This window comes from Geotrypetes seraphini, chromosome 6, assembly GCF_902459505.1.
Source record: "Geotrypetes seraphini chromosome 6, aGeoSer1.1, whole genome shotgun sequence".
NCBI classification, from domain to species: domain Eukaryota; kingdom Metazoa; phylum Chordata; class Amphibia; order Gymnophiona; family Dermophiidae; genus Geotrypetes; species Geotrypetes seraphini.
Window position 1 is genome coordinate 199,748,858 of NC_047089.1, and position 25,488 is coordinate 199,774,345.

Consider the following 25,488-nt stretch of genomic DNA (forward strand, 5'->3'; position numbering starts at 1 on the left):
AAAAAACCCTAAGCGTGCATGTGTGCTTCTACGGCCACAAACCTACAGATCAGGGATCAGGGAATACGCAAGTAGGAGTGCACATGCGCGCTTACGGTTTTATTATTATAGATATACACATATATTGGTATAAGCAGCAATACCTTCAATAAACTGATTCCCTGGTGCGTGCTGGTTGTGGTGAAGTGTTCATCATCATCAAAGTGGATGTCTCCATGCTGCCATGCATGGGCAACCTCTTGGCCTTCTCCATCAAAGACCTGGGAACACCCAAAATGACGACCTGCTTGCAAACAAGAAATACACTTAACAGAGCAGGAAATGAAAGGAATAGATTCCCCACATGAACAAGAGTCTGGATTTCAATCAGTTGTTATGAATGCCTTACTAGGAGTGCAGTAATAGTGTCCTGAGCCACAATAAATATAAACTAAATCCCTACCACTCCTTGCCAGCCCCACTGCCCCCATAAAATCAGGGGCTCTGTGAATAGGCAAAAATAATCCCAGCCATTTAAACTTCACAGTGATCCTTGAAGAGACAACTCTACCATTCACTCACCACATTTAGAGATTGAGATGTGCATTGGATTCAAAGCTCACCATAGAAACTTATGCCTTAGCAGTAGCTAAAATGGTTTTCTTGCAATTATAAAAATTAGTATAATACAAGCAGAATATCAAAAAATAATATAGCCACCTAAAGATATCCACTAAATAAATATTGTTATCAGAGACTAACCAGAGCAGGTTCCTAACATGGAGTCGCCATTTTCTTGTAGAAGACTTTGAAGCAGTAGCTCTTTTCCAAATGTAACTATTATGGATGTTTTACTCTATGCATTATTGATTTAATGTAGAACTAACTATGTAAATATTTTTCCCTCAGAAATTTCCCTGATGCAGCATGATTGCGAAACAGGGCCTGTCGGGAATTATGAGATGGCTTTCTAAACTATGTTAAACTGAAAACTGCACCTGTACAGTGTATCCAACTGAGCTGTGGTGATCTTTTCTGTATCAGAGGACATTTTTAAGATAAGTGCGGGTTCCTTATATGTTTTACTTAAAGAGATTTTGAACAATTTACCTTGATGCAATGATACTGATAGAATCTTCACGGAGTTTTTCTTTGACCAAGGATGTGTTTTCCATGACAACTCAGTACTTGTCATAGTAGTTTCCAGGGTTGACTCCCGGGAAACACTTTTCTCCGTGTTAGGAACCTGCTCTGGTTAGTCTCTAATAACGATATTTATTTAGTGGATATCTTTAGGTGGTTATATTATTTCTTGCAATTATGTCATCTTTGTTCTTTAGCAGAAAAGAGTGAGGACAAATGGCTAGTCCTTCCTTAGGAACACACAATATTTTGGAGAATCACATGAAATAGATTACAGTTCAGCTCGACATGGCCAGCGTTTCGACACAAAAACAATGTGTCTTCATCAAGAATCTACAAATTAAAATGTAATACATCAATTTCTTTTAATATATATATTTATTTATTTCGGGCAGGGCAAGAATCTGCCAATGGACAGGGGCCTGACTTCCATCACTAGCGCACCAGTAGGGTAATGCACCTTAAAGGATTGTTAATCAGACTCTGAGTCCAATATCAGTTCAAAAAACAAAAATATATTTATTTTCCTGTCTCCAGCTTACTGGCTTGGCCACTCAATGAAACTGGTAACCTTTAGATCCAACACTTCTTTAGCAAATTAGTTCATATTTGAAACCACTTTAAATGTTCATCGGGTTAATTCATGTTATATCAGCATACCTGCTTTTCTTTTCTTTTCTTTTAAATTCTTTATTGATTTTCAAACTTCAAATTCACCATAAATGAATCACATATATGTACATTGTTAATAAGCACAGCAAACTTTCAAATATTACTGCAACAAAGAAATTTCCCCTCCCTTGCAGCTAATATACAAACAAATAACTCAAACCTTCATGAAACCATTATAAAATTCCATTTCCTTCCCTACCCCACCCACCCAGGATATGTACATTTACTTATAAAATAAAATAAATTAAATTATTCCTCTTTACAGTATTTAGTCAATGGCTCCCACACCTCTATAGAGTGACGATGTTCCTAAATGGACTTTATTTGAAAGTATCAAAGTTCCAAAGGTACACTGAAATCATACACGTCTCACTTCCGGCTCACCACACAATTGTTTCCCACGTATTCATCTTTATAGGACCCCCAGGGACCCCTGAAGAAGACTTTTTGTCGAAACGCGGACCGTGTTGGGTCCTGTATCCCTAGCAGACTAGGTCCTTTAAGGCTCTTATGTGGATGATTTACTTTTATGTGGATGGAATTATTTTATGTGGATGATTTTAGTGTACCTTTGGAACTTTGATACTTTCAAATAAAGTCCATTTAGGAACATCGTCACTCCACAGAGTTTTTTTTGGTTTTCTCTGGATTTTCTTCTTTGTGGATATTTTGTGGTCAATTCCTTTTGTTTTTTTCCCACACCTCTATAAAATTCTTCAATCTTCCCTGTTGTATGGCCATGCAACGCTCCATTTTATATGTATAACATAGGGACTCCCACCAGAATGTGTAGTTCAACCTATCCCAGATTTTCCAATTTCTTAAAATAAGCTGCATGGCAACCCCTGTCATCACTAATAGAAGCTTGTTATTATTCATTGATAGTTGACCTTTGGCTCTCATAAGAGTACCAAATAAAATGGTATCATATGATAAAGCCACTGGATTCTCTAACATGTTATTTACTTGATCCCAAATAGATAGATATTGGCATTGTCATTTTGATGCTGGAACTTTAGATCATTTACTTTACTAGAGCATACCTGCTTTTCATGTACAGTCCAGCAGCCTCTTTAGCACAGTTCTTGCAGCTCTTAATGCCTTGACCTTTCATCCATGTTCATTAGCCAGCAGGATGGGCCAAACGGCCCCTATGTCTTTACAGGTCTATTTTTTTAATTTAGAATTTATATATCACTTATAGCCTAAGTGGTTTACATTCAGGTATTCAAGTAGTATTACCCGTAACTTGAAGGATCTTTGGCCCATATTCTATAAAAGGCATCTTAGATTAGGTGCTGGTAGGCCAAATGCCATTTAAAAAAATAAGATGGAAAGAGCTATTGCTATACAGAATGGGACTTACAATAATTTTATAAAGATTTGGGGGCCTATGGAAAAATATTGTAATGAGTAGACATCACTTTTTAAGGGAGATTATATCTACACGGGGGGGGGGGGGTGAGGGGTGGTATATTTTTCTGTTGCAATTTTATTTTATTTTAGTTACTTTAGGAAGGGTGGTAGGGAGGGAAGTTATATTTTTGTTCCAGATGATATAGTAAAGATTTTCAAGTGTTTTATTGAATTTATAATAGATGAGTATCTTGTACACTTGTTGCATGTTTTAAAATGAATAAAGAATTTTAAAAAAATAATAAAAGCATTTTAAAAAAATGTAGACGCCTAAAAATAAGGTGCCTGCATCATAGCTATGGAGGTGCTTTATAACGTCTAATGCCACTATAGGCATGGCTAATGCCAGAAGTACTATGAATTACTATATCAAGCTGTATACACACTCTCCTCTTAGTTATATTTGGGGATTCTCAGAATGCCATCCTGATATTTTTGCACTGTGTGGCTGCACTCCTCACTGACTCCACCAATCGTGTGTATTTTTCAATTTCAATTTATGTTTTAACTCAATTCATCGCATATATTTTTTGCAAATCAATTCAATTCACCCTCTCCAAGGTGGAGAGAACGAGAGTGCACTCTCTAAAGTTAAAAGGGGATAGATTCCTTACAAACGTAAGGAAGTTCTTCTTCACCCAGAGAGTGATGGAAAACTGGAAAGCTCTTCTGGAGGCTGTTATAGGGGAAACACCCTCCAGAAAAGGTTGGATAAGTTCCTGCTGAACCATAACGTACACAGGTAAGGCTAGACTCAAATAGGGCACTGGTCTTTGACCTAAGGGCCGCCTCATGAGCACGATGGACCACTAGTCTGACCCAGCAGTGGCAATTCTTATGTTCTTATGCTAATTCATATCTTTATACTTAGTTCTGTTTTCTCTTCACAGTATTTAGTTTAAACATATTTAAATAGAACTTAGCTTTAGATGTTGTTGAACCAGCCCCCACCGACTCGTTTCGTATCTTCATCAGGGGCGGGGTTAATTCCTTAGCAACTAAATAAGTTCAATCACTTCACTTTTCAAAAAGACTGCCGTGGTAATGCCAGAAGTGGCATTAAGCATTGTAAAGCACCTCCGTAGCTACAATTCATGTGAAAGGTAGGTGCCAGAAATATAAGGCATGGAAACCCTGGCCTACATCTCTGGCACCTCCTTTCACAAAGCTGCAATTTACAAACAGTGCTGGTGTGTGACTGACACACGATCAGAGGCCTTTTTTTATGTGGCCACTGACACCGGTACCGTTTGTAGAATCCGACCCTTTGCACCACTTTGCTGCAACCTTTTCAAACCCTTCTGTTCTTTACACTCACTAACACGGGCTCACCTCTTTATACAAACACACAGATAGGCACCCCACTGACCTTGAAAAAAATTATTCGTATCAGGCCCAATCCTATGAAATATCCTATAACTGTATATCAACTTACTAATCTTCAAAAAATTGCTTTAAAAAATGATCTCTTCAGAGCTGCTAGGGAAATGCATTGAAATAATATTTTAAAAATTTTTTTCTTTATTTTCAATGATTTTGTTGAGTTTCACACTTTTTTGTTAATAAGAATTTTTTTAAGCATAACTTTTTTAATGGAGGAAATCCACAGTGTGTGTTAATTTGTGGGTTAATGTGGGATAAATCAAATTTGCACACCACATTTCCTAAAGGTTGCTGAACAAAGTGAATACATGATAACAAGTGAAGTTTTTGGTCCAGAAATAGGAACAGAGCCTGGTTTTAATATGTAGAAGATTACTATGAGTGACTATGAGCGTCTATGTAGCAAAACTACCAACCACTAAATCAGTGCACTCCCAGTTGCAGGCAATATGTTCACCTTCTTTCTTCACTTTTGAATACCGTCCCCTATTTTGTTCGTTTCTCCTATCCACTTTAATTTTTGGACTTTCTCTCTTATGCTACTATCTAGCACTTGGATGTCCTAATTGCCAGTGCTTTGGGCAGTGTAAAGGGCGGGTTAGACATGGACGTCTTGCAGTGACAATCAAATAATTTGCAAGACATCCTGGATGGAACGTATACGTTTGGAACTAGACCTGTTTTAGAAGGGTCTAAGTGCCATAAAGGTGCCCACACTGACCAGATAACCACTGCATGCATCAAGGTAAGACCCCCCTACACTCCCCCAGTGCTCCACCACACAAAAATGAGAACAAAAAGGTACATACCTGTCTCTAAAATAGCAGCATCTGATATGGGGCATCCTAGTAGAGCTGCACACAGGTATCTTAAGTAGCCTAGTGGGTGGACTAGTGAGCCATAGAGAGGAGGACCCAGGCCCATAAGCCAATCTAACCACTACATTTATGGTGGAAAATGTGTGCCCACCAAAACCCCCCAAAACCCTACTTTACTGCCATATAGGTGCCACCTGCAGCCATAAGGGCTATTGGGGTTGTATTGGGGTTGTAGCTGGGTTGTATTGGGGTGGGTATAGTGGGCTTTGAGGGGCTGTAGTGGGGTTGTAGTGGGGCTTTTGGGGGGCTGTATTGGGGTTGTAGTGGGGTTGTATTTGGGTGGGTATAGTGGGCTTTGGGGAGCTCACCATAACCTATAAGGGAGTTCTGGTGAGATGTTTATCTGGCACCCTTTTTGTGAAGTTCACAGTAGTGCCCACTGCTCTGTTGCCATGTCTGGGTGGCCAGTCCATTACAGGACTGGCCCTTCTCACATCCAAATGGTCTTGTTTTAGCCATATGGGACTTGGATAAAATTGTGTTCGAAAATATGGTATAAAGATAGACATCCTGATGGTCTGGGTGCCCCAATGGCCCCAATGGCCTAGACGCCCAGATAGAGGATTTAAAAAAAAAAAAAAGTTATTTCTAGACATATGGTGGTTTGCCTTTTGAAAATGGGCATTTTCTTACTGCTGACTTTGGACATCCAGCATCATAAGTCCAAATTGGACTTAGACATATGTTTTGAAAATGCCCCTACATGTCACTGGTATGAATTTTGTCACTGCAAAAGAATTTTAAGTAAATATTTGACATCATCATCTTACTTAATGAATTTCTTCTGTTTCTACTGTAAACCGCTTAGAACCTCACGGTACAGCGGTATATAAGAAATAAAATTATTATTATTATTATTATTATTAGATACTGACTTATTTTTACTTTTAATTCTACAACACCGAGGTAATCCTTGTTTATGTCATTAAATGCATTCTACCTGTTCCAAAGCCAAGTTTGATATCAGCATCCAATACCAAATCTCTGGAATCTTCTTCAAAGTCTATGGGAGCAACTTCACTCCATAGCCGAAATGCCAACTTGAGTGTTACCCTCTGCTCTTCCTTCGTCAGGTGGGAACTGTATCCTTCTTGCATCAGAATCCACTTCAGCTTCTTCTTGGCAAAAGCCATCCCTAAAACACTTCCAGAAGCCAACTCACTCTGCCTGGCTCTCTTGAATCTGCTGAAGAAGGTAAGTAAATGCCTCTTCTTTCTATGGTCAGGAGAAGAAACTAGATTCAACCTTCCTGTCTCTTTGGTTTGTCTTCTTTCTGTTTTCTTGACTGGGTTGATATTAAATTCTGATGTAGCACTGAGAATTCTGAGTAGTGGATCATGTATTTGGGCAATTTGATCAGTAGCACCACACTTTGGTTTATTCTTACTGTTCTGAATAAATCTATCTGGTTCTTTCATAGTAGGCAGAGCATTAGTTTCTTCAAATAGCTTTAGAGATTCAATATAATCAGGAGGCCTACTATGTTGGACCAGACCAAAACTTCTTAATGGAATGTCTTGTACATCTATCAAGTCTTGCGGAGTATGATCATCATCACTGAAAGCTGGTTCATTAAGGAATCTCTGAAAATGGAAACAGAGAGGTAAAATAAATTGATCATGGCATGGGCATGTCATGGTAGAATGAAGCATCAAATTTGGATCAAAACTTGGGATAGACAACTCATCTGCTCTTGCCTATATCTTACAGAACACAAACTTAAGGCTACCAACTGATACAGATTCACAGGACAGGGTTGATCCAGTCAGTGGCAAACCCAGCATATGTGATACCTGGGGCCGATCATTTTTTTTAACACCCCTCCTCCTCTATATGAAAAGCATGATGTTTAGTAATAATCCACAAGTCGCACAACAAGAGCGTACCTAGGAAAAGGCAGCATCTTGCATACTGCAGTGAGCATTAGAACATCAGTACATCCAATGTAAAACTAAACAAGCCAGATTAATACAGATCAGTACTGCACAGTCAATGCTAATAGAAAACCATGTCTTTCATATACAAAGAAAATGAAGAAGTGGAACAGTACACATCAATCAGGGATCCACAGATAAATGAGTATTTATTAAAAGTCAATAAAACAGTCTTTAAATCAAATATTGGTTGCAGACCCGACCTGACAAGGTCCGTGTTTCAGCTTTAAAGCCTACCTCAGGGGTACAAAGACATCTAAAAAACAAACATTGACACAGCTTGTTTTCATTCACTTGGATTATCTGCCAGCAAAAATGTTTTATTTCATTGTTTTTCTGTATAAAAATTTCTATTTATTTTTCTGTATATGTTCATGCATTCACGAATTTCACTTATGATATCTCTGCCTACAAAAATTCATTATATTATATTATACATTTCTTGATGTTTGACATTATCAATATGTGTCAATGTTTTTTCAATATCTTTGTACCCCTGAGGCAGGCTTTAAAGCCGAAACGCAGCTGTTAGTTTGATTTTCAACTTGAATAAGTTTGACCATGTTATACCTTTCTTTCGGCAACTGCATTTGTTGCCGGATGAGGCCCGTGTAAAGTTTAAGTTTGCTTTAAGATGTTAGCAGACCTCATACCCAACTATCTCCTGGATTCGTTCACATTTGCTAGTTCAAAACATTTCAGGCATTCATATGCTCTATTTACTTTGCCATCTGTTAAAGGCTGTAAATGTAAAAGATATCATCAACGCCTTCTGTCTTATCAAGCGGCATCTTGATAAGACATCTAATTATATCTTTCAATACTTATCAATAATTCTGTTTACTAGATCAATTGGGTAATTGAAGTATCACTTTTCTCTTTTGTAAACCGCATAGAACTTAATAGTATTACAGTATAGAAGTGAATTTTTATGTTGTTATGTTACCGCCATGGTCGACACTAAAAACTGTGCTATGGTTTTGTAAAAAGGGGGTTAAATTTGTATATGAACTGCTGAGTTGGTATTTATATGATAATTTTATAACTGTTTGTAATTGAGTTTTTATTGATTTGGTTTTAGTACATATTGAGGGGCATTTTCGTCTAAGTCCAATATGGGATGTTTAATGAAAAAAGTCCAAAAATCAAGTGATGAATAGAATGATTTTAAAACCAGAAAAATATCTACACGTATTTTTGTTTGTTTTGAAAATCACCATTTTCTAGACTTTTTTTGTACTTAGTGCATCTTTCTCAAGGAAGCAAATTCCAGGGAAAAACATGCAACAAGATTTTGGGATGTCTGGAGGACTAGCATTTTTTGTAGCCTGACCAAACATACATTCCAGCAGAGCAGTGGGGCAGCCTAGGGGCACTGCAGTGCCCTTCACGTAAAAGGTCCCAGGAACAACTTTCACTGTAACCTCTTTATATTGTATTAAGAGCCCTCCAGGGACAGAAAAAACCCTCAACTGTACCTCACTGTGCACCACTACAATAGCCTTCAAGCCTGTAGGTATCATCTATATGTAGGTACAGCAGGTATTTAGTAGGTTTTGGCAGGTATACACTTTCCACCACAAGTGTATCACAATTAGAGTGGGATATGACCCTTTGTCTCCTTCTTTACAGTCTACTACTGCACTGATCACTAGCACTCCTGGGTCCAGCTTTTTGCTATAATAAGAATAGCCATCATATCTGAAGGTGTCATAGAGATTGGTATATACTGTCACTGTCTCATCTTTGGAGGAGATGGGAGAGGTTCAGTAGCCACTGGGGGATTAAGGAGGGGTTAAGCCTTAACCTCTCAAATAGTCATCTGATCATTTAGGGCACCTTTTTGTAACTTAGTCGTGCTTGAAACAAGTCAAGACAACACCTTCTCAATTTTTGCCCCATATATCTTGGTTTTGTTCCATTATGGCAGAAAAATGTTTAACTTTTTGGAACGCTCAAGTCCCACTTAAACATGCCCCAACACACCTCCTTGAAATTTGGAAAGACTGTGGAGAAAAACGTCTCAAATTAAAGTTTTGAAAATCGCAATTTAAACATTTTGACAAGAAAAACGTCTTTCTGCTGCTTTATGACACTTGTCAGACATTTTTCTCTTTTGATAATGAGCACTATTTTATGATGAACAGCAATGTATGGATGCTTTTGTTCTTATATAGGTGTTGTTCATCACCCTGCATCTTTTTTTGGGGGGAGTATAGAGTCAAATACATAAATATGATAAATCTAGTCTGCCCAGTGTCCTTGACAACCATAATACTCTGTTCTATCTATATAATAAAACCGTAGGCGGCGCATGCGCAGTCTTATCAGCGTGCTTCCATGATCCGTATGTCCGTGGCCGACAAGACTGCAGCATGCCCCGCGCTTACTACGGCCCCACGCGCAGCTCAGTTCGGCACGGCGGTTTCCCCAGATAGGGGAAGCCGAAAAACTCAATCCCGCCTCATGGTCCTGCCGCCGCTCACGAATTCCCCCCCCCCCAATCCTCCTGCAACAGCCGCTACCGCTCCTGTTCAAAGCGGCCTGCTGAGGTTCGCGGCCGCTGTAACGAACCTCGCAGGCCGCTCTCCACATGGTAGCACGTTCCCTCTGACGCAATCGCGTCAGAGGGAACATGCTACCGAGTTGGAGAGCGGCCTGCGAGGTTCGTTACAGCGGCCGCGAACCTCAGCAGGCCGCTTTGAACAGGAGCGGTTGCGGGAGGAGGGGGGGGAGTTTTAACAGGAGGAGTCGCCGAAAAAAACCTGGAGGATCAGCAGCGTGAGAGGAGCCGCCGCCGGCACTTTTAAAACTTGAAACAAAAACCTTCGGCCGCAGCAGGCCAGCCCATGGGAAGGGAAGGGGGAGGGGCCGAACGGAGCAGGCCAGATCGCATTAAGAGAAAGGAGGGACCGAACGGAGCAGGACAGCTTACGGTGAGAGAAGGGAATTGCTTCACAGGGACCTGGAGGGGAAGGGAAATACCGCTGCTGCTTCTGCAAAGGAAAGAGGGGGGAGAAGGGAGTGGGGGGGGAAATGCTGCTTCTACTTCACAGGGACCTGGAGGGGAAGGGAAATACTGCTGCTGCTTCTGCAAAGGAAAGTGGGGGGGGGGGGGGAGGAGAAACAGAAAGAAATACAGACAGACAAAGGAGGCCAGGGAGAGAGACAGACAGAAATAAAGACACAGGGGACCAGAGAGACAGACAGACAGACAAAGAGTGCCAGGAAGAGAGAGAGAAAAATAGCAGGAGGGAGAGAGACAGAAAGAAAGGAAGAAAGAGACAGGAGCAGGGAGAGAGACATAAAGAAAGAAAGACAGACAGCCATATATTCTAGCACCCGTTAATGTAACGGGCTTAAAAACTAGTATCATATATATGTGTATCTGGATTTTTTAGACTTTTCCCGTTATTTTCTCCCTCCACTTGCCCAGAAAGACTTCCTGGATAGTCCCCGCCAACCTTCCTTCTAGGATCCTCAGGAGACCACATCCTTTCACCCACCGCATTATTGTCTAGGAAAGTTCTGAATCACCAATATTATGCACAAATATTTTCCTGGTAAAGTTTTCTAAAGACTACTTCAGATTGACCATAGCTTCATTCCAATTTTATATAACTGATTTTTTGAGGACCTTCAGCTGGTAGATAATCATGAGCTCATTTGTACTATGATTTTACCAATGATCGTCGTTGATCCGATTTTCTTAATATACTGTTTTTAAGTTTGTGCATAAATGTTATTGATAATGGGCTTCTTTTACAAAACCACACAGCAAACACTCTGACATCCATTAATTTCATATGGACATCGGAGTGATTACTGCAGTAGCAGCCACTAGCACAGCTTTGTAAAAGTGGGGGTATGTTGCTAAATATTTGTTAAATCCCATCTCAATTCCACTTTCTTTTTCCAATCTAATAAATAGTGCACTTATCTTTATGTTGATGAAACAGAGAACTAGACTCCTGACATAGCATTATATTCACTATTCACTGCATCGGGGAAGGAGTTCCTTTTCTACTTCTAGGCGCTCATCATAAATTAGTTATAAAAAGTTGGAATGAAGCTATGGCTAATCTGAAGTAGTCTTTAGGAAACCTTACCAGGAAAATATTTGTGTATAATATAACAGAATAAGTAACATAGTAGAAGAGAGCAGATAAAGACCTGCATGGTTCATCCAGTTGGCCCACAAAATAAACTCATAGAGGAGCATAATCAAAAAATACGTCTAAGTCAGTATTGGGCCTAAGTGGCTAGTCGCCCAAAGTTGGCAGTGTCTAAAGTCCATTCTCGAAAAATACGTCTAAAATATTTTTTTTTCTGAGAATCATCTACCTTTACTTCCAGCCATTTGATTGTCCAGACCACTAAGTCATAAGAACATAAGAATTGCTGCTGCTGGGTCAGACCAGTGGTCTACAGTGCCCAGCAGTCCGCTCATGTGGCGGTCCTTAGGTCAAAGACCAGTGCCCTAACTGAGACTATCTTTATACCCCTTCTCATCCAAAAATTTGTCCAAGTCAAAAACACCTAGAACAGGACCTTTTGGACATGGGAAGGGCCAGCAAAGTGATGGACTGGCCACGCAGATATGGCAACAGAGTAGTGGAGCACCTTACAGGGCACTGCTATAAACTTCACAAAAATGGTGCTACATAAACATCTCACCATAACTCCATTATAGGCCATGGTGAGCCCCCAACACCCACAAAACCTACTAGACCCACCTGTCTACCACCCCAGTAGTCCTTATCGCTGCAAGTGGCACCCATATGGTATTACAGTAGAGTTGGGGGGGTGGGTTTGTGGATACACATTTTTCACCATAAATGAAGTGGTTAGAGTGGCTTATGGGCCTGGGTCCTCCTCTCTATTGTTCACTAGCCCACCCCCCCCCACCCCCAGACTACTGAAGCCACCACTGTGCTGCTCTACTAGGCTTTCCTATGACAGGTGTTAATGTTCTGCAGGCAGGTATGTACATTTTATTACTATTTTTATGGTATTGTGGGGGGGTCAGTGATCACTGGGGCAGTGTGTGTGTGTGTGGGGGGGGGGGGTCTGCACTTTGTGTCACTGCGGATACCTTCTGGGCACATAGACCTGTTTCTAGATCGCCTAAGTCACAACGTACAAGTTTTGTCTAGGCAGTCTCATTAAATTTTCAGTTATAATTGCAGTACGACTAAGTCTAGGTCATCCCACTTCCCACCCAAATCCTGCCCTCATCACTCCTCCTAAAACACCCCTTTCAGCTCTGGGCGTACAACAGCACTGAAAAGGCCTAAGCTGTTTTTAGATACGTTTTGATTATCGGCACTTGGACAACTTGTCTTTTTGATTGTCCAAGTGCCGGTTTAGGTGGGATTTTAGATGTATTTCCGTTTCAATTATGAGCCCCATAGCATATAGTTTGATGCAATAACTACCTTACTCCTTTCATAATATATATCAAGTGCTACAATTTTGGGTGAGCCTGTGTCTCTAAATTGTGGGCCCACCATGACTAACCACTAGAGCCTCAGCAGTCTCTCATACACCCCCACCCCCACCCCCATCCCCATCCTCACTGGTTGAGAACTGGAGGCAAAATCTGTTTGAAGGCTAAAATCATCAGTACTGTCTTATCCCAGAAGTGTCAATTTGTCATTCCATCCCAAACACTTTCACACTAATCATACCCAGTACCTCTATGAATCACATCTACCATGACTGCTCATCTCACTGAATGACAGGAGATTTACTGCAGAATTGTTGGGTTGCCTTTTGTTTGTTTATTGACAGGAGATTCAAACATGGATCCAGTCAACTCATACCCCCTAAAAACTGGGTTAGATCATGTCAGTATAGGGTTGCCAACTAGTTCCAGATTCATCCAATAGGGCTGATTAAGTCCTTGGTTTACCCCATTGCATGCAGGAACTTGATGCTCTGATTTTTCCCATTGGATTCCCAAGAGTACAAGTCCCTATCTGCAATAGGGTATTACTATTACTAATCATTTCTAAAGAGCTTCTAGATGTACTCAGTACTGTTCACAAAACATATATGTGATAGTCCCTGCTTGACAGACTTTACAATCTATTCAAGACAGACAAATAAGGGATTAGGGATTTATTGTGGGAATGATTAAAACAAACATGGGTCTGAATCCAGCTGGCAACCTTATGTCTGCAAACCAATGAAAATTTTTGAACCCAGACAACCAATCACCTCGCTAAGATTGTATCACAGTTATTGGCAGGGGAAGGTAAATCATTTCTTTAGCCTTGTTTGACTTTACTGTGCAAAGAAAATCAGACAGGAAATTCAAATATGGCTCAAGTCAACTCTACCCTCCCCAAAACTAAGTCATATCATGTCTGTATAAAGTTGCCAACTGCATTCAGATTCACACGACAGGGTCAATCCAGCCTTGGTTTTGCCCACTGCATGCAGGGAATTCTAGTTCCGATTTGAAAAAAACAAGACTATGAGTTCCTGAATGTAATGGGGCAAACCAAGACTGGATCAGCCCTGTTGGGTGAAACTGGGTTCAGTTTCCAACCTTGCCACTACCCTTCCGCTGCTTAGTAACTTGTCATAGCATATGAAGTATTTTCAGAGTACAGCATTGACTCAAGTGCTCCTTGTTTTGATGGATAGACCTTACCTGGGAGGATCTCGTCGGTGCCCCTGATGCAACCTGATGGAAAACCTCTGCATGGTAACGATGCCTGGCATGAACCATTTTGTCCCTGCCACCAATATCTTGCAGCACCAAGAGTGTGAGATATGGCAGGACCCAGCCTCCACATTCACCGCTTCTCATATTTTCTTTGCGTGCTCTTTTCTGAGGGATACTATCAGCTTTTGGAAGCCTCTCACCTTTGTCAAAGCCTTCTCAGCTGGTGCGATGTGCATCATTTGCCAGAGCACCTAGCTTGATCAGTCATTAAATGACAATCAGTACCCATCCCCAGCAGCTACCCATATTTAATCACACATACATCATTTGGAGTGGTTACCCACAGTGTCACTCACCCTATATCAGTTTTCATGAAAACTGTTATTTTCTGTAGCAGTGATCAAAGGGAGAGATTTGTTCTGAGAAATTAAATGCTTGGTTACTTATCCTTGTTAAAGCCTGAGGGTGAATTCAGTGCAACTGAAAGGCTCCGTCTGATGGGTTTGGAAAGCAGAGTTTGTATGAACAATCAGAATGACTAGAAAGTTCCAGCATTATCAAAGATAAGTCGATCCAATCCTAGTATTTCTCTACTACATGCCTGGGCATAAAATTCTGCTTTTTTCAGTTAACCAAGATAATACATTTGTGCATGCCATGTAATAGAAGAAAGACTAGATTGGATTTCCTGAGATAAATGACCCAGGGCAGGATGCACAACACTCCAACAACATGGTAATAAATACCATGTTGGGAGAGATTTTATTTTACAGATGAAACTCAGCACAATAGCATGCAAATTATATGCATGCTATTTGTGCGGAAAGATGATTTATTATTCGCTCTTCACGATTTTACATTCCACTTTGCTTGTCCCAAGCCATTTTCATTTTTCTGCTCAAAGACAAGCACACTGTTTTAAGTCCATACTTTTATCTGTGGACCCTATATCATTCGGACCCCTGAGGAAGGCGGATGGATTTGCTGGTGGATGTCCTGGATCATCTCTACTGAAAATGATCTTGATGCAAGGTCAAAGTATCAGAGCAGATCAGCACTCAAATCCCTGTATAGGTACAGCATGACCTCACAGTTTACTTTCAGCAGGATCAGTGGCTTTCCTATAGTTGCTCCACAGCTGGAAGCAATTAGCATCTCAGTGGAAAATGCCTACAGGACTGGCATGGAAAGCATGCAAATGCCTCAGTCCTAAGGGTGGTCCCAGTGGCCCTCCTCTTTGCCCCCCCTCCCCCTGCCATGTGTGTGACTTCCCCCCTCCCCGGTGCTTCTTTAATTCTTTGCCGGTGCATCTCCAACCTGTTGACCACACTGGCCTCTACACTCTCTCTGAGGTCACTCCTGGTCCTGCAACCCAGAAGTGACCTCAGAAGGAGAGCTGAGGCCTGCGTGAGCAGCAGGTTGGAGATGAAGCTTGTGCCAGTGAAGAGTTAGAGGTACTTGGGGGGGAGAGGAGCGGAGAGGAGGAGAGGTGCCAAGACAGTGCCCAGTGTGGTCCACCACCCTTAATACACCACTGGGTGGCCCATCCTCTCCTTTTGGTGTAGAACTTGTTTCTTGGACCAAAAAGAAGTCATCATGTCTATTGTCCTACTTTCTAAAATTCTGACTGCTTGATGCCTTCCAGTGGCAGACTGATATATCTCCATTCTTCCCCTTCTCTTATCAAAGCCCTAGTAAAAGACAACTGGAAGGGAGGGGTAGAGTATTTTTGTGGGGCCTAGCCATAATCCATCAGTGTTTCCAACTGGGTCCTCGATACTCAAAAGCTTTCTGTGCTGGTAAGACTCGTTAAATCAGTCTTACTGGCACGGAAGCTCTACCTCCAATGCTCAAAAGGGTTCTCGAAGAGGGGTGGGCTGTTATCAATCCTCCTACCAACCATTGAGAACCCTATGCAAATGCATTACAAGAAGCTCATTAGTATTTAAATGAGCTCTCCTTGTGATGCGCAAAAAGGAATGTCCCCCTTTTATGGGGCAAAATTTTCCATTGTGCATATATTATTTGAGTGTTTATACCACGCCTATGCACGGGACACATAGGCATACAACACACACATCAGCTGCACCTGTTTTTAAACTTATTTTTTTAAACCCCAAACAGCTTCTCCCCTACTCATGATCAGCTGAGCCAGCAGGAGAGAAGAGAAAAGCTGTGATCAGCTGAGCTGGCACCGGAGCTGCGATCAGCTGAGCTGCCAGCTCCAGTGCCAGACAACTGATTATGGGCAGGGGAGAAGAGGGTTTGTTTTGGGGTGTTTTGTTGTTCTTTTTTTGCAGTGGGCAAGAACAAAGGAGTAGAGCTGTGCCTACCTTTGCTCTTCTGAGCAGGCGCCAGACACAGTTCCTCCTCTTTTTACTGGAGCTGCTCTGTACAAATAGCAACAAAACAAAAATTGGGCAGGCAATTTTTTTATACCTTTGGATGCATAACCAGATTTATGTAGCATTCGGGTATTTCTCGGCTCAGCTGTCAAGTGCTAAAAAGCAGAAGTTGTATAAGATGTAAAGAAGACACTATTTTAAAGTATCCGAAAAAAGCCTGCATGACTGGGGTGATCTGCATCTCCATAAACAGCTGGTCTCCACAATCCCATACTATCTGCCTAATGATAAGAAACAGATCATTAATATGCGTGCTTAGTTCATGATCCACTTAATCTCCCCTTGTTCATATTTAAGACGGCAACTTTCCTGGGGGGCATCAATCTCATAAGCATGTGGTTTATCACAAATGCAGTGCTGGGTACATTAACAGTGTTATTTCATAAACATTACCATGTGGTTAATAGATTAACCTTTAGGGATAAAACAGTGAAATCACAATGTAAACTGAACGACTGATCCTAGCTTAGCCTGTGGAGGATCTCATGTACAGGATGTGTTACTCCCATGGCCAGTGATACATAAGAGTTGTCGCTGCTAGGTCAGACTGGTGGTCCATCCTGCCCAGCAGTCCGCTCACGCAGCGGCCCCCAAGTCAAAGACCAATGCTCTAAATGAGTCCAGCCTCACCTGTGTACGTTCCAGTTTAGCAGGACCTTGTCCAACTTTGTCTTGAATCCCTGGAGGGTGTTTTCCCCTATAACAGACAGATAGGCAGAGTATGTCGGCAGGGCAGAGCACTGGTTCTGGTGGCTCCAGATTGGCTGAGATAGCCATGGTATGCAGACTTAGTACATCTGCAGAGGGACAAAGCTCTCAGTCTTCCTTGTCATCCAAATATTCTCTCACAGGGTCCAATTGCCCTGGAGAATCCAGAGCAATTGGTCTTACAGTATTGCTCTTAAGCGTGAAGCCTTATGGCATGTAGGCTAGTCACCTGAAATCATTGTCACACTCTAGCCTAAGCGAAGGACTGGAAGTGTTTCAGGAACTGGTGCAAGCGACATTGCTTGGACCCTGTGAATGCACCAGTTTCGGTGGTGCTGGACTTTCTGCAGGAAGGTCTAAAGAAGGGTCTGGCAATTGGCTCTCTCAAGGTACAGATAGCCAGACTTTCTTGCTTCAGAGCACAGGTCAGTAAGCACTCATTAGCATTCCATCTAGATTTTTGAAGGAAACCTTACGTCTTTTCAATCTTGAAACCTTAATCTGGTCCTGTGGGCACTTGTGAGGACCCCATATAAGCCTTTGGAGGATCTGACGGTTAAGACAGTTTTCTTAATGGCTTTAACATCAGCGAGAAGGGTGTCGGCATTGTAGGCGAAGTCCTGCAGGGAACCTTTATGTCGTATCTCAGAGGCCAGCATCTCAATTTCAATGGTCTCTTCCTTCCTACCGAAGGCTGTTTCCAGTTTTCACGTGAACCAGGAGGTATGACTCCCAGCCTTCACAGCTATGAGTGAAGAAAGCATAGTGTGTTGAAAGTTCTGAATGTGCGACAAATTTTGATTCATTACTTGGAGGTGACCAACAAGTTCTGGTTGTGTGACCACTTCTTTGTGCTTATGAATGTAGTACGTTAGGGAAGACCAGTATCTAAAGTGACCATATCCAAGTGGATCAGGATGGACATATCTTCCCCCTACACTAGAAGCAGCAGTCTCCAGTGGCGGTGAAGGCGAACTCCACTCGCTGCATCACATCATCTTGGACAGCGTCTAAAGCACTCTCTCCTGCAGAGATTTGCAGGGCAGCTACTTGGTCCAATCTCCACACATTCACTAAGTTTTACAGGGTGGATGTAGCAACTCGGTTGGACATTGCTTTTGGGTCCTCGGTGCTGATAACAGGCTCATATGTCCCACCCAAGGAACCGGGAACGGCTCTGATACATCCTGATGGTCAAGACTACCAGTGCTGTTGCTCAAGAAAGAAAGATTTAAGTTCTTATCTGGGACAGATAGGAAATATGTTTGAAGTACCTGTATGCAAACCGCTTTGAGTGTGGTTGTAAAACTACAAAAAGGTGGTATAAAAGACTCAATCCCTTTCCCCTTACCTTGCTAATCTTTTTTTTTTGTAAACAGGAATGGTAGTCTTGATGCCCGCCCTGTCTGATATATACTAGCCTGCTTTCTGCTTAGTCAGATGTCTTGTTTCTATCGCCTACCTGGTGGGATCAGGAATGATGAAAAATTCTCTCATAAGAGCTATAGAACTATTGGTGCAGAATTATAGGTGGTTCCGTTTTATTACCACCTTGTTTGTTTCTTTTAGTTGTGCTCAACTAGCATTGTTCTTTACTGTTTGCATTTAGAGCAGAACAGACATGTAGTTTTGGGGAGTTTCCTCACACACCCTCTGTTATGTTTTCACTCTAGGATTCGCTAGAAGCTTTGGTACCAACTGAGTGGGTGGAGCTTATTCCAGAATGCTGGTAGGTGGTGCATGAAAACAAACAGTGGGCTCTCTACAACCCTCGCAACTAACATAAGAACATAAGAATTGCCGCTGCTGGGTCAGACCAGTGGTCCATCGCGCCCAGCAGTCCGCTCACGCGGCGGCCCCCATTATCTTGAATGTTTCAATCATGTCTCCTCTCAGTTTCCTCTTTTCAAGGGAGAATAGGCCCAGCTTCCATAATCTCTCACTGTATGGCAACTCCTCCAACCCCTTAACCATTTTAGTCACTCTTCTCTGGACCCTCTCGAGTAGTACCGTGTCCTTCTTCATGTACGGCGACCAGTGCTGGACGTAGTATTCCAGGTGAGAGCATACCATGGTCTGGTACAGCGGCATGATAACCTTCTCTGATATGTTCGTGATCCCCTTCTTAATCATTCCTAGTATTCTGTTTGCCTTTTTCACTGCCACTGCGCATTGCGCAGACGGCTTCATTGACTTGTTGACCAGTACTCCCAAGTCTCTTTCCTGGGGAGGGGGGGTCTAACTCGCTGGGCAAGGCTACTATTCCTGTTTACAAGAAAGAAGATTAGCAAGGTAAGAACCTAAATCTTTCCTTCTACTGCAGCTAGTAGGGCATCACAGATTTCAAAAATATGTGTGCAAATAATATTACACTCTACAAAATAATTTAGGATACACTAATCTGAGGATTATTATTCTCATTGTTACCATTAGTATAGAGTTATCAGGTATGTGCAGCACTTTAGAGACATAATAGACCAAGGGTGCCCACACTTTTTTGGGCTTGCGAGCTACTTTTAAAATGACCAAGTCAAAATGATCTATCAACAATAAAATTAAAAAAAACAAAAAGCACACTGTATGCAGAGAAAATGTTAATTATCATTTATATTCCGTGGGTTTTCAAAGAGGTCAAGGCGGTTGACGTTATGCAATGTCACCTCAGTAACAACTATACAACAAATAGACAAATATACCCCCTCCCTTTTTACTAAACCACAATAGCGGTTTTTAGCGCAGGGAGCTGCGCTGAATGCCCTGCGCTGCTCTCAATGCTCATAGGCTCCCTGCGCTACAAAACGCTATTGCGGTTTAGTAAAAGGGGGCCATAGTGCAAAATATAGACAGCAGATATAAATTCTCAAAACGGACACATTTTGATCACTAAATTGAAAATAAAATCATTTTTCCTACCTTTGTTGTCTGGTGATTTCATGAGTCTCTGGTTGCACTTTCTTCTTCTGACTGTGCATCCAATATTTCTTCCCTTCTTTCAGCCTACTGTAAGCCTCCTCTCCTCCAGACCTCATTCCCTCCCCCAACTTTTTTTTCCTCTCTCTCTGCCCTCCTCCCCTTTCTTTCTTTCTCTCCATCTTTCTTTCTGCCTCCCTGCACCCCCTTTCTTTCTGTATATCTGTCTTTCTCCATGCCCCCTTTCTTTCTTTCTGTCTCCTTGTCTTTCTCTTTCCATGCCCCCTTTCTGTCTATCTCCCTGCCCTCCCCCAAGCCACTGCCGCCGCCATCGGGCAACAGGCCACCACCGCCGCAGCAATCGGGGAACAGGCCGCCACCATAAAGAGGACACTGAAGCGCCGGGCCAACCAACCTTTCCCACCCGACGTCAATTCTAATGTCAGAAAGGAAGTTCCAGGCCAACCAGGCATCGATTGGCTGGCCCAGACCTTCCTCTCCAACGTCAGAATTGACGTCGAGTGAGGAACGTTGGTCGGCCCAGCACTTCAGCGTCCTCTTTACAAAGTCGGGCTCCGCGATCGACTCACGTTGCCTTCGCGATCTACTGGTCAGTCACGATCGACCTTTTGGGCACCCTTGTAATAGACAGTTACTAACTATTGCAGCTTACAGTGTAGTCAAGTTAGAACAAAACATATAAAGACCAAGTGAGTGTTATAACAGGGAAATGTATTGGAAAAAATAAATCAACTACATTTTGGGCTATTGCTAGGCCTGGGCACAAGAGGCCCAGGCTCTGAATCTCTTTGCTGCTGCTGTGTAGTCTTGATTCTCTGCCAGCCCCTCTCTCTATCCATGCCATCCATAGATTGAATCATGTTTGCTTCTCCTGCTGGGGAGCTGGCACTTCTTCCTTCCAAGATTCACTGATCAGCAGCCGTGCAAGACAGTGCCGTATGGTTCAAATAGCTGCTGATCAGTGAACTACACAGCACTAGCAGGAGGAAGAAAGAGGTGCCAGCTCTGTGGCAGCTTTAACAGTTTATATTTCTGGCAGGCTTCCTATTTGCATGGAGTTTCTTATAGACAAATAACAGCTCCTGGGTTAAGGTGAGTCTCTTTAAAATATAAACTCATCATTTCATTGTCTTAGCTACTGATTGTGTTTGCCATTGTGCTTGTCTCGTGTTATGGTTTCCTGGTTTCATTGTTGAAAGGTTCCTTCTATTTTCTGCAACAGATCAGGTATTTGTGTCTAACCCTAAGCATTCATGTACCAATTTTCCTGTGAAGGGAAAAGAGATACAGTGGCGTACCTAGCATATATGACATCTGGGGCCCATCACTTTCTGACACCTCCCTCATCTATATGAAAAACATAATTTTTTAGTAACAATCCACACTTCGCACAAGAGTGTACCTAGGAAAAGGCTGCATCTTATATACTGCAATGAGCAATAGAACAATACACCCATTGTTAAACTAAACAAGTCAGACTAGTACAGATTGATCCTACACAGTCAATGCTAACAGAGAACTATGTCTTTCGTACACACAGAGCACAGACAACACCTTTCCCCTGTATGAAATTTGTAATCACAAACTAACACCTCCCCCCCCCCCATTTTTTTTTTAACAAAACCATAGTGCGGGTTTTTTAGCACCGGCCACAGCTGCCCATAGAATTCCTATGAGCTTTGGAGCTGTTACTACTGGCGCTATAAACCATGCTACGGTTTTGTAAAAGGGGAGGGGGGTTAAAATAGAAATATGTAGACAAAGGTCAAACTGAACCACCAGGAAGCTGGACTCGGCATACAATGCACACCACAGAAAAAGAAACAGTGATGCATGTCCCCGAATATTGTGCAAAATATAAAGATAACAGATGTAAATTTGGAAAAACAGAGAAATAACAATCATTACTTTATAAATTAACAAATATCACCCCCTCCCCCATTTTATGAAGCTGTGTTAGGGTTTTTTATTGCAGGCCGTGGCGGTAAAAATAATGCTTATATGACTTCTATGTGCATTGGAGCTTTTATTGCCACGGCCGGCGATAAACCCCCCCCCCTTCACCCCACCTCAATCAGCATCTGCCCCTTTCTTTCCCTCAACCTAATTCCATCCAGTATCCTTCCCCCTTCTGTCTCTCTCTCCCTCTTCCTGCATCCATCAGCATCTGCCCCCTTTCTTTCTCTACACCGCCCTTCCATTCCAATATCCTGCTCCCTTCTATCTTCCTCCCTCTACCCCAATTCCATCCAGTATCTTGCCCCCCTTTACCTCCCCACTGCTGCTGTATTCTTCTCAAATCAGCAGTGACTGTAAACTTAAATGCAGTCATCGTGGGACTTTGCTAAACTGCTCCGCGGCTGCTGGCTCTGCTCCAGAACAAGGAAGTAATGCCGGAGGAGGGTGGACTGGCAGCCACAGGGAAGTGCAGGAAGGTCCTGTGCTGTCTGAATTTAAAGTTTACTGCCGCTGCTGCTGGTTCAGGAAAGCAGCAGCGGCAGAGTAGGACGGGAGGTTCCAGTGTGCCGGCTGTACACCCCCTTAGAGCTTGAACCCAGGGTGAGCTATTCTTATCTCTAATTTCTTCTCTGTTGCTTAATGCAGTATTCACCTTCACATTTTGGACTACATACTGTAAATGATGCCCAATGTTAAGTTTAGTGCGCACGGCTAACTATGGACACAAGCATTTAGGCCCAGATTCTATAAACGGTATCTGAAGTTAGGCATTTAAGTTGGCATACCTAGCTGATCTAGGCACCTAACTTAGGCTCTTTTTTACTAAGTCATGGTAGAAACCGGAGCACTAAATGCACCAACGCTTCTATGAGCGTCAGAGTATTTAGCGCTCCGGGTCACGGTAGAAACCTCTACCGCAGTTTAGTAAAAGGGTGGGTTAATTATTTTAAAAGCCTTAAGCGGTGCTGTTAATTGAAAATTACTATTAAAAAACAATGAAACTGCAATTAGCTGGTAGGTACCTACCACTTTGAGGTAGGCGTCTACTCCAAAGTGCCTACCAGAAAGTAGGCATGGCTAGGGGCAGATTGGCAATTTAGGAGAACAGATTACGCAAAACTGACTGGCCGAACTGGCCGTCGCGTTGGGAGAAAGTATCAAGACAGTAGTGCGAGGTGAAGGTATGAACCGAGGACCAAGTGGTGGCCTTGTAGATCTCCTCAATAGGCGTGGACCTGAAAAAAGCGACAGACGCCGCCATTGCTCTGACTTTATGCCCCGTGACTCGACCCTGCAGCAGGAGACCAGCCTGAGCATAGCAGAAGGAAATACAAGCAGCTAACCAGTTGGACAAGCTGCGCTTGGAGACAGGACACCCCAACCAATTCGGATCAAACGATATGAAGAGTTGAGGAGCCGTCCGATGAGCTTGAGTGCATTGCAGGTAGAAAGCCAATGCTCTCTTACAGTCAAGAGTGTGTAGCGCCACTTCTCCAGGATGAGAATGAAGCTTAGGAAAAAACACAGGAAGAACAATGGATTGGTTGAGGTAGAAATCCGAAACCACCTTAGACAAGAACTTAGGATGAGTACGAAGGACCACCTTGTCATGATGGAAAACAGTAAAAGGCGGGTCCGCAACCAGAGCCTGCAGCTCACTGACTCTGCGAGCAGACGTGAGGGTAATCAGGAATACCACTTTCCAAGTGAGATACTTCAAAAGAGATTTATCGATGGGCTCAAAGGGAGGTTTCATCAACTGAGCCAGAACCACATTCAGATCCCAAACCACTGGAGGAGGCTTGAGGGGAGGATGGTACATTGTAAAGACTTTTCATAAACCGGGAAACCACCGGATGCAGTGAAAGCGGTTTCCCATCAAGCGGCTGATGAAAAGCAGCAATAGCACTGAGGTGGACTCGCATAAATGTCGATTTGAGACCAGACCGAGATAAGTGCAGCAGATAATCCAGCACGGAAGACAAGGAGGCGGACAGAGGCTCCATGCGATGCATAGCACACCACGCAGCAAATCTAGTCCATTTCTGAGATTAGCACTGGCGAGTGGAAATCTTCCGAGAGGCCTCGAGAACATCCTGAACAGACAGAGAAATGGAAAGAAGGAATCACGTCGAGAGGAACCAAGCCGTTAAGTGCAGAGATTGCAGATTGGGATGCAGCAGCGAAGGAAACACAGGCAGAAGCAGAGGCTCCCTGACACTGAGTCAAAGCAGAAGGGAGAACCACGGCTGCCTGGGCCACTGAGGTGCTATCAAAATCATGGTAGTATGGACAGACTTGAGCTGGACGAGAATCCTCAGAATCAGAAGGAATGGAGGGAACGCATAGAGGAACAGGTCCGTCCAATCGAGAAGGAAAGCATCCGCTTCAAGACGGTCCGGGGAGTAAATCCTGGAGCAGAAATGAGGCAACTTGTGATTGAGGGGGGAGGCGAACAGATCTATCTGTGGAGTCCCCCATCGAGCAAACATCTGCTGCAGAGTGGAGGAGTGTAGCGTCCATTCGTGCGGCTGGAGGAGGCAGCTCAATTTGTCAGCCAGGCAGTTCCGCTGGCCCTTGATGTAGACTGCTCGGAGGAAGATGTTGTTTCGTATGGCCTAATCCCAGAGCCTTAGAGCTTCTTGGCAAAGGGACAGGGATCCTGTACCCCCTTGTTTGTTGACATAATACATCGCCACCTGGTTGTTTGTCCGTTCCGATGCCTATGGAGGTTTCTCTGGCGGTAACAAAAATCTCATGTAGACGGTAACAAAAATCTCATGCACAAATACAGGATGTCCGGGGCGGTACTTGGAGAGACCTCCCAGGAAAGGGACTTGGGAGTTCTGATTGACAAGTTGATGAAGCCGTCCACACAATGTGCGGCGGCAGCAAAAAGGGCAAACAGAATGCAAGGAATGATAAAGAAGGGGATCACGAACAGATCAGAGAAGGTTATCATGCCGCTGTATCGGGCCATGATACAACCTCACCTGGAGTACTGCGTCCAGCACTGGTCGCCGTACATGAAGAAGGACACGGTACTACTTGAAAGGGACCAGAGAAGAGCGACTAAGATGGTTAAGGGTATGGAGGAGCTGCCCTACAGCGAAAGATTAGAGAAACTGGGCCTCTTCGTAGGGAGAATAAGAGGGCACTCTCTAAAGTTGAAAGGGGATAGATTCCGTACAAACATAAGGAAGTTCTTCTTCACCCAGAGAGTGGTAGAAAGCTGGAACGCTCTTCCAGAGGCTGTTATAGGAGTAAACATCCTCCAGGGATTCAAGACAAAGTTAGATAAGTTTCTGCTGAACAAGAACGTACGCTAATAGGGCTAGTCTCAGTTAGGGTGCTGGTCTTAGACCAGAGGGCCGCTGCATGAGCGGACTGCTGGGCATGATGGA

General features: G+C 42.9%; 2 protein-coding genes across 2 annotated transcripts in view; one reads left to right on the forward strand and one right to left on the reverse strand.

Moving 5' to 3' along the window:
- LOC117362939 (matrix metalloproteinase-21-like) overlaps nt 1–12,103 on the reverse strand; it is a 29,770-nt gene extending 17,667 nt beyond the window's left edge. Inside the window, exons 1-3 of the mRNA XM_033950029.1 lie at nt 12,083–12,103; nt 6,412–7,054; nt 144–283 (exon numbers count right to left, since the gene is read on the reverse strand). Of these exons, the coding sequence (XP_033805920.1) occupies nt 144–283; nt 6,412–7,054; nt 12,083–12,103 (804 nt within the window). The remainder of the gene's footprint in view (nt 1–143; nt 284–6,411; nt 7,055–12,082) is intronic.
- Nucleotides 6,536–25,488, forward strand: part of DOCK5 (dedicator of cytokinesis 5) — a 271,412-nt gene continuing 252,459 nt past the window's right edge. The window contains exon 1 of the mRNA XM_033950084.1: nt 6,536–6,665. The gene's annotated coding sequence lies outside the window, so the exon portion shown is untranslated. The remainder of the gene's footprint in view (nt 6,666–25,488) is intronic.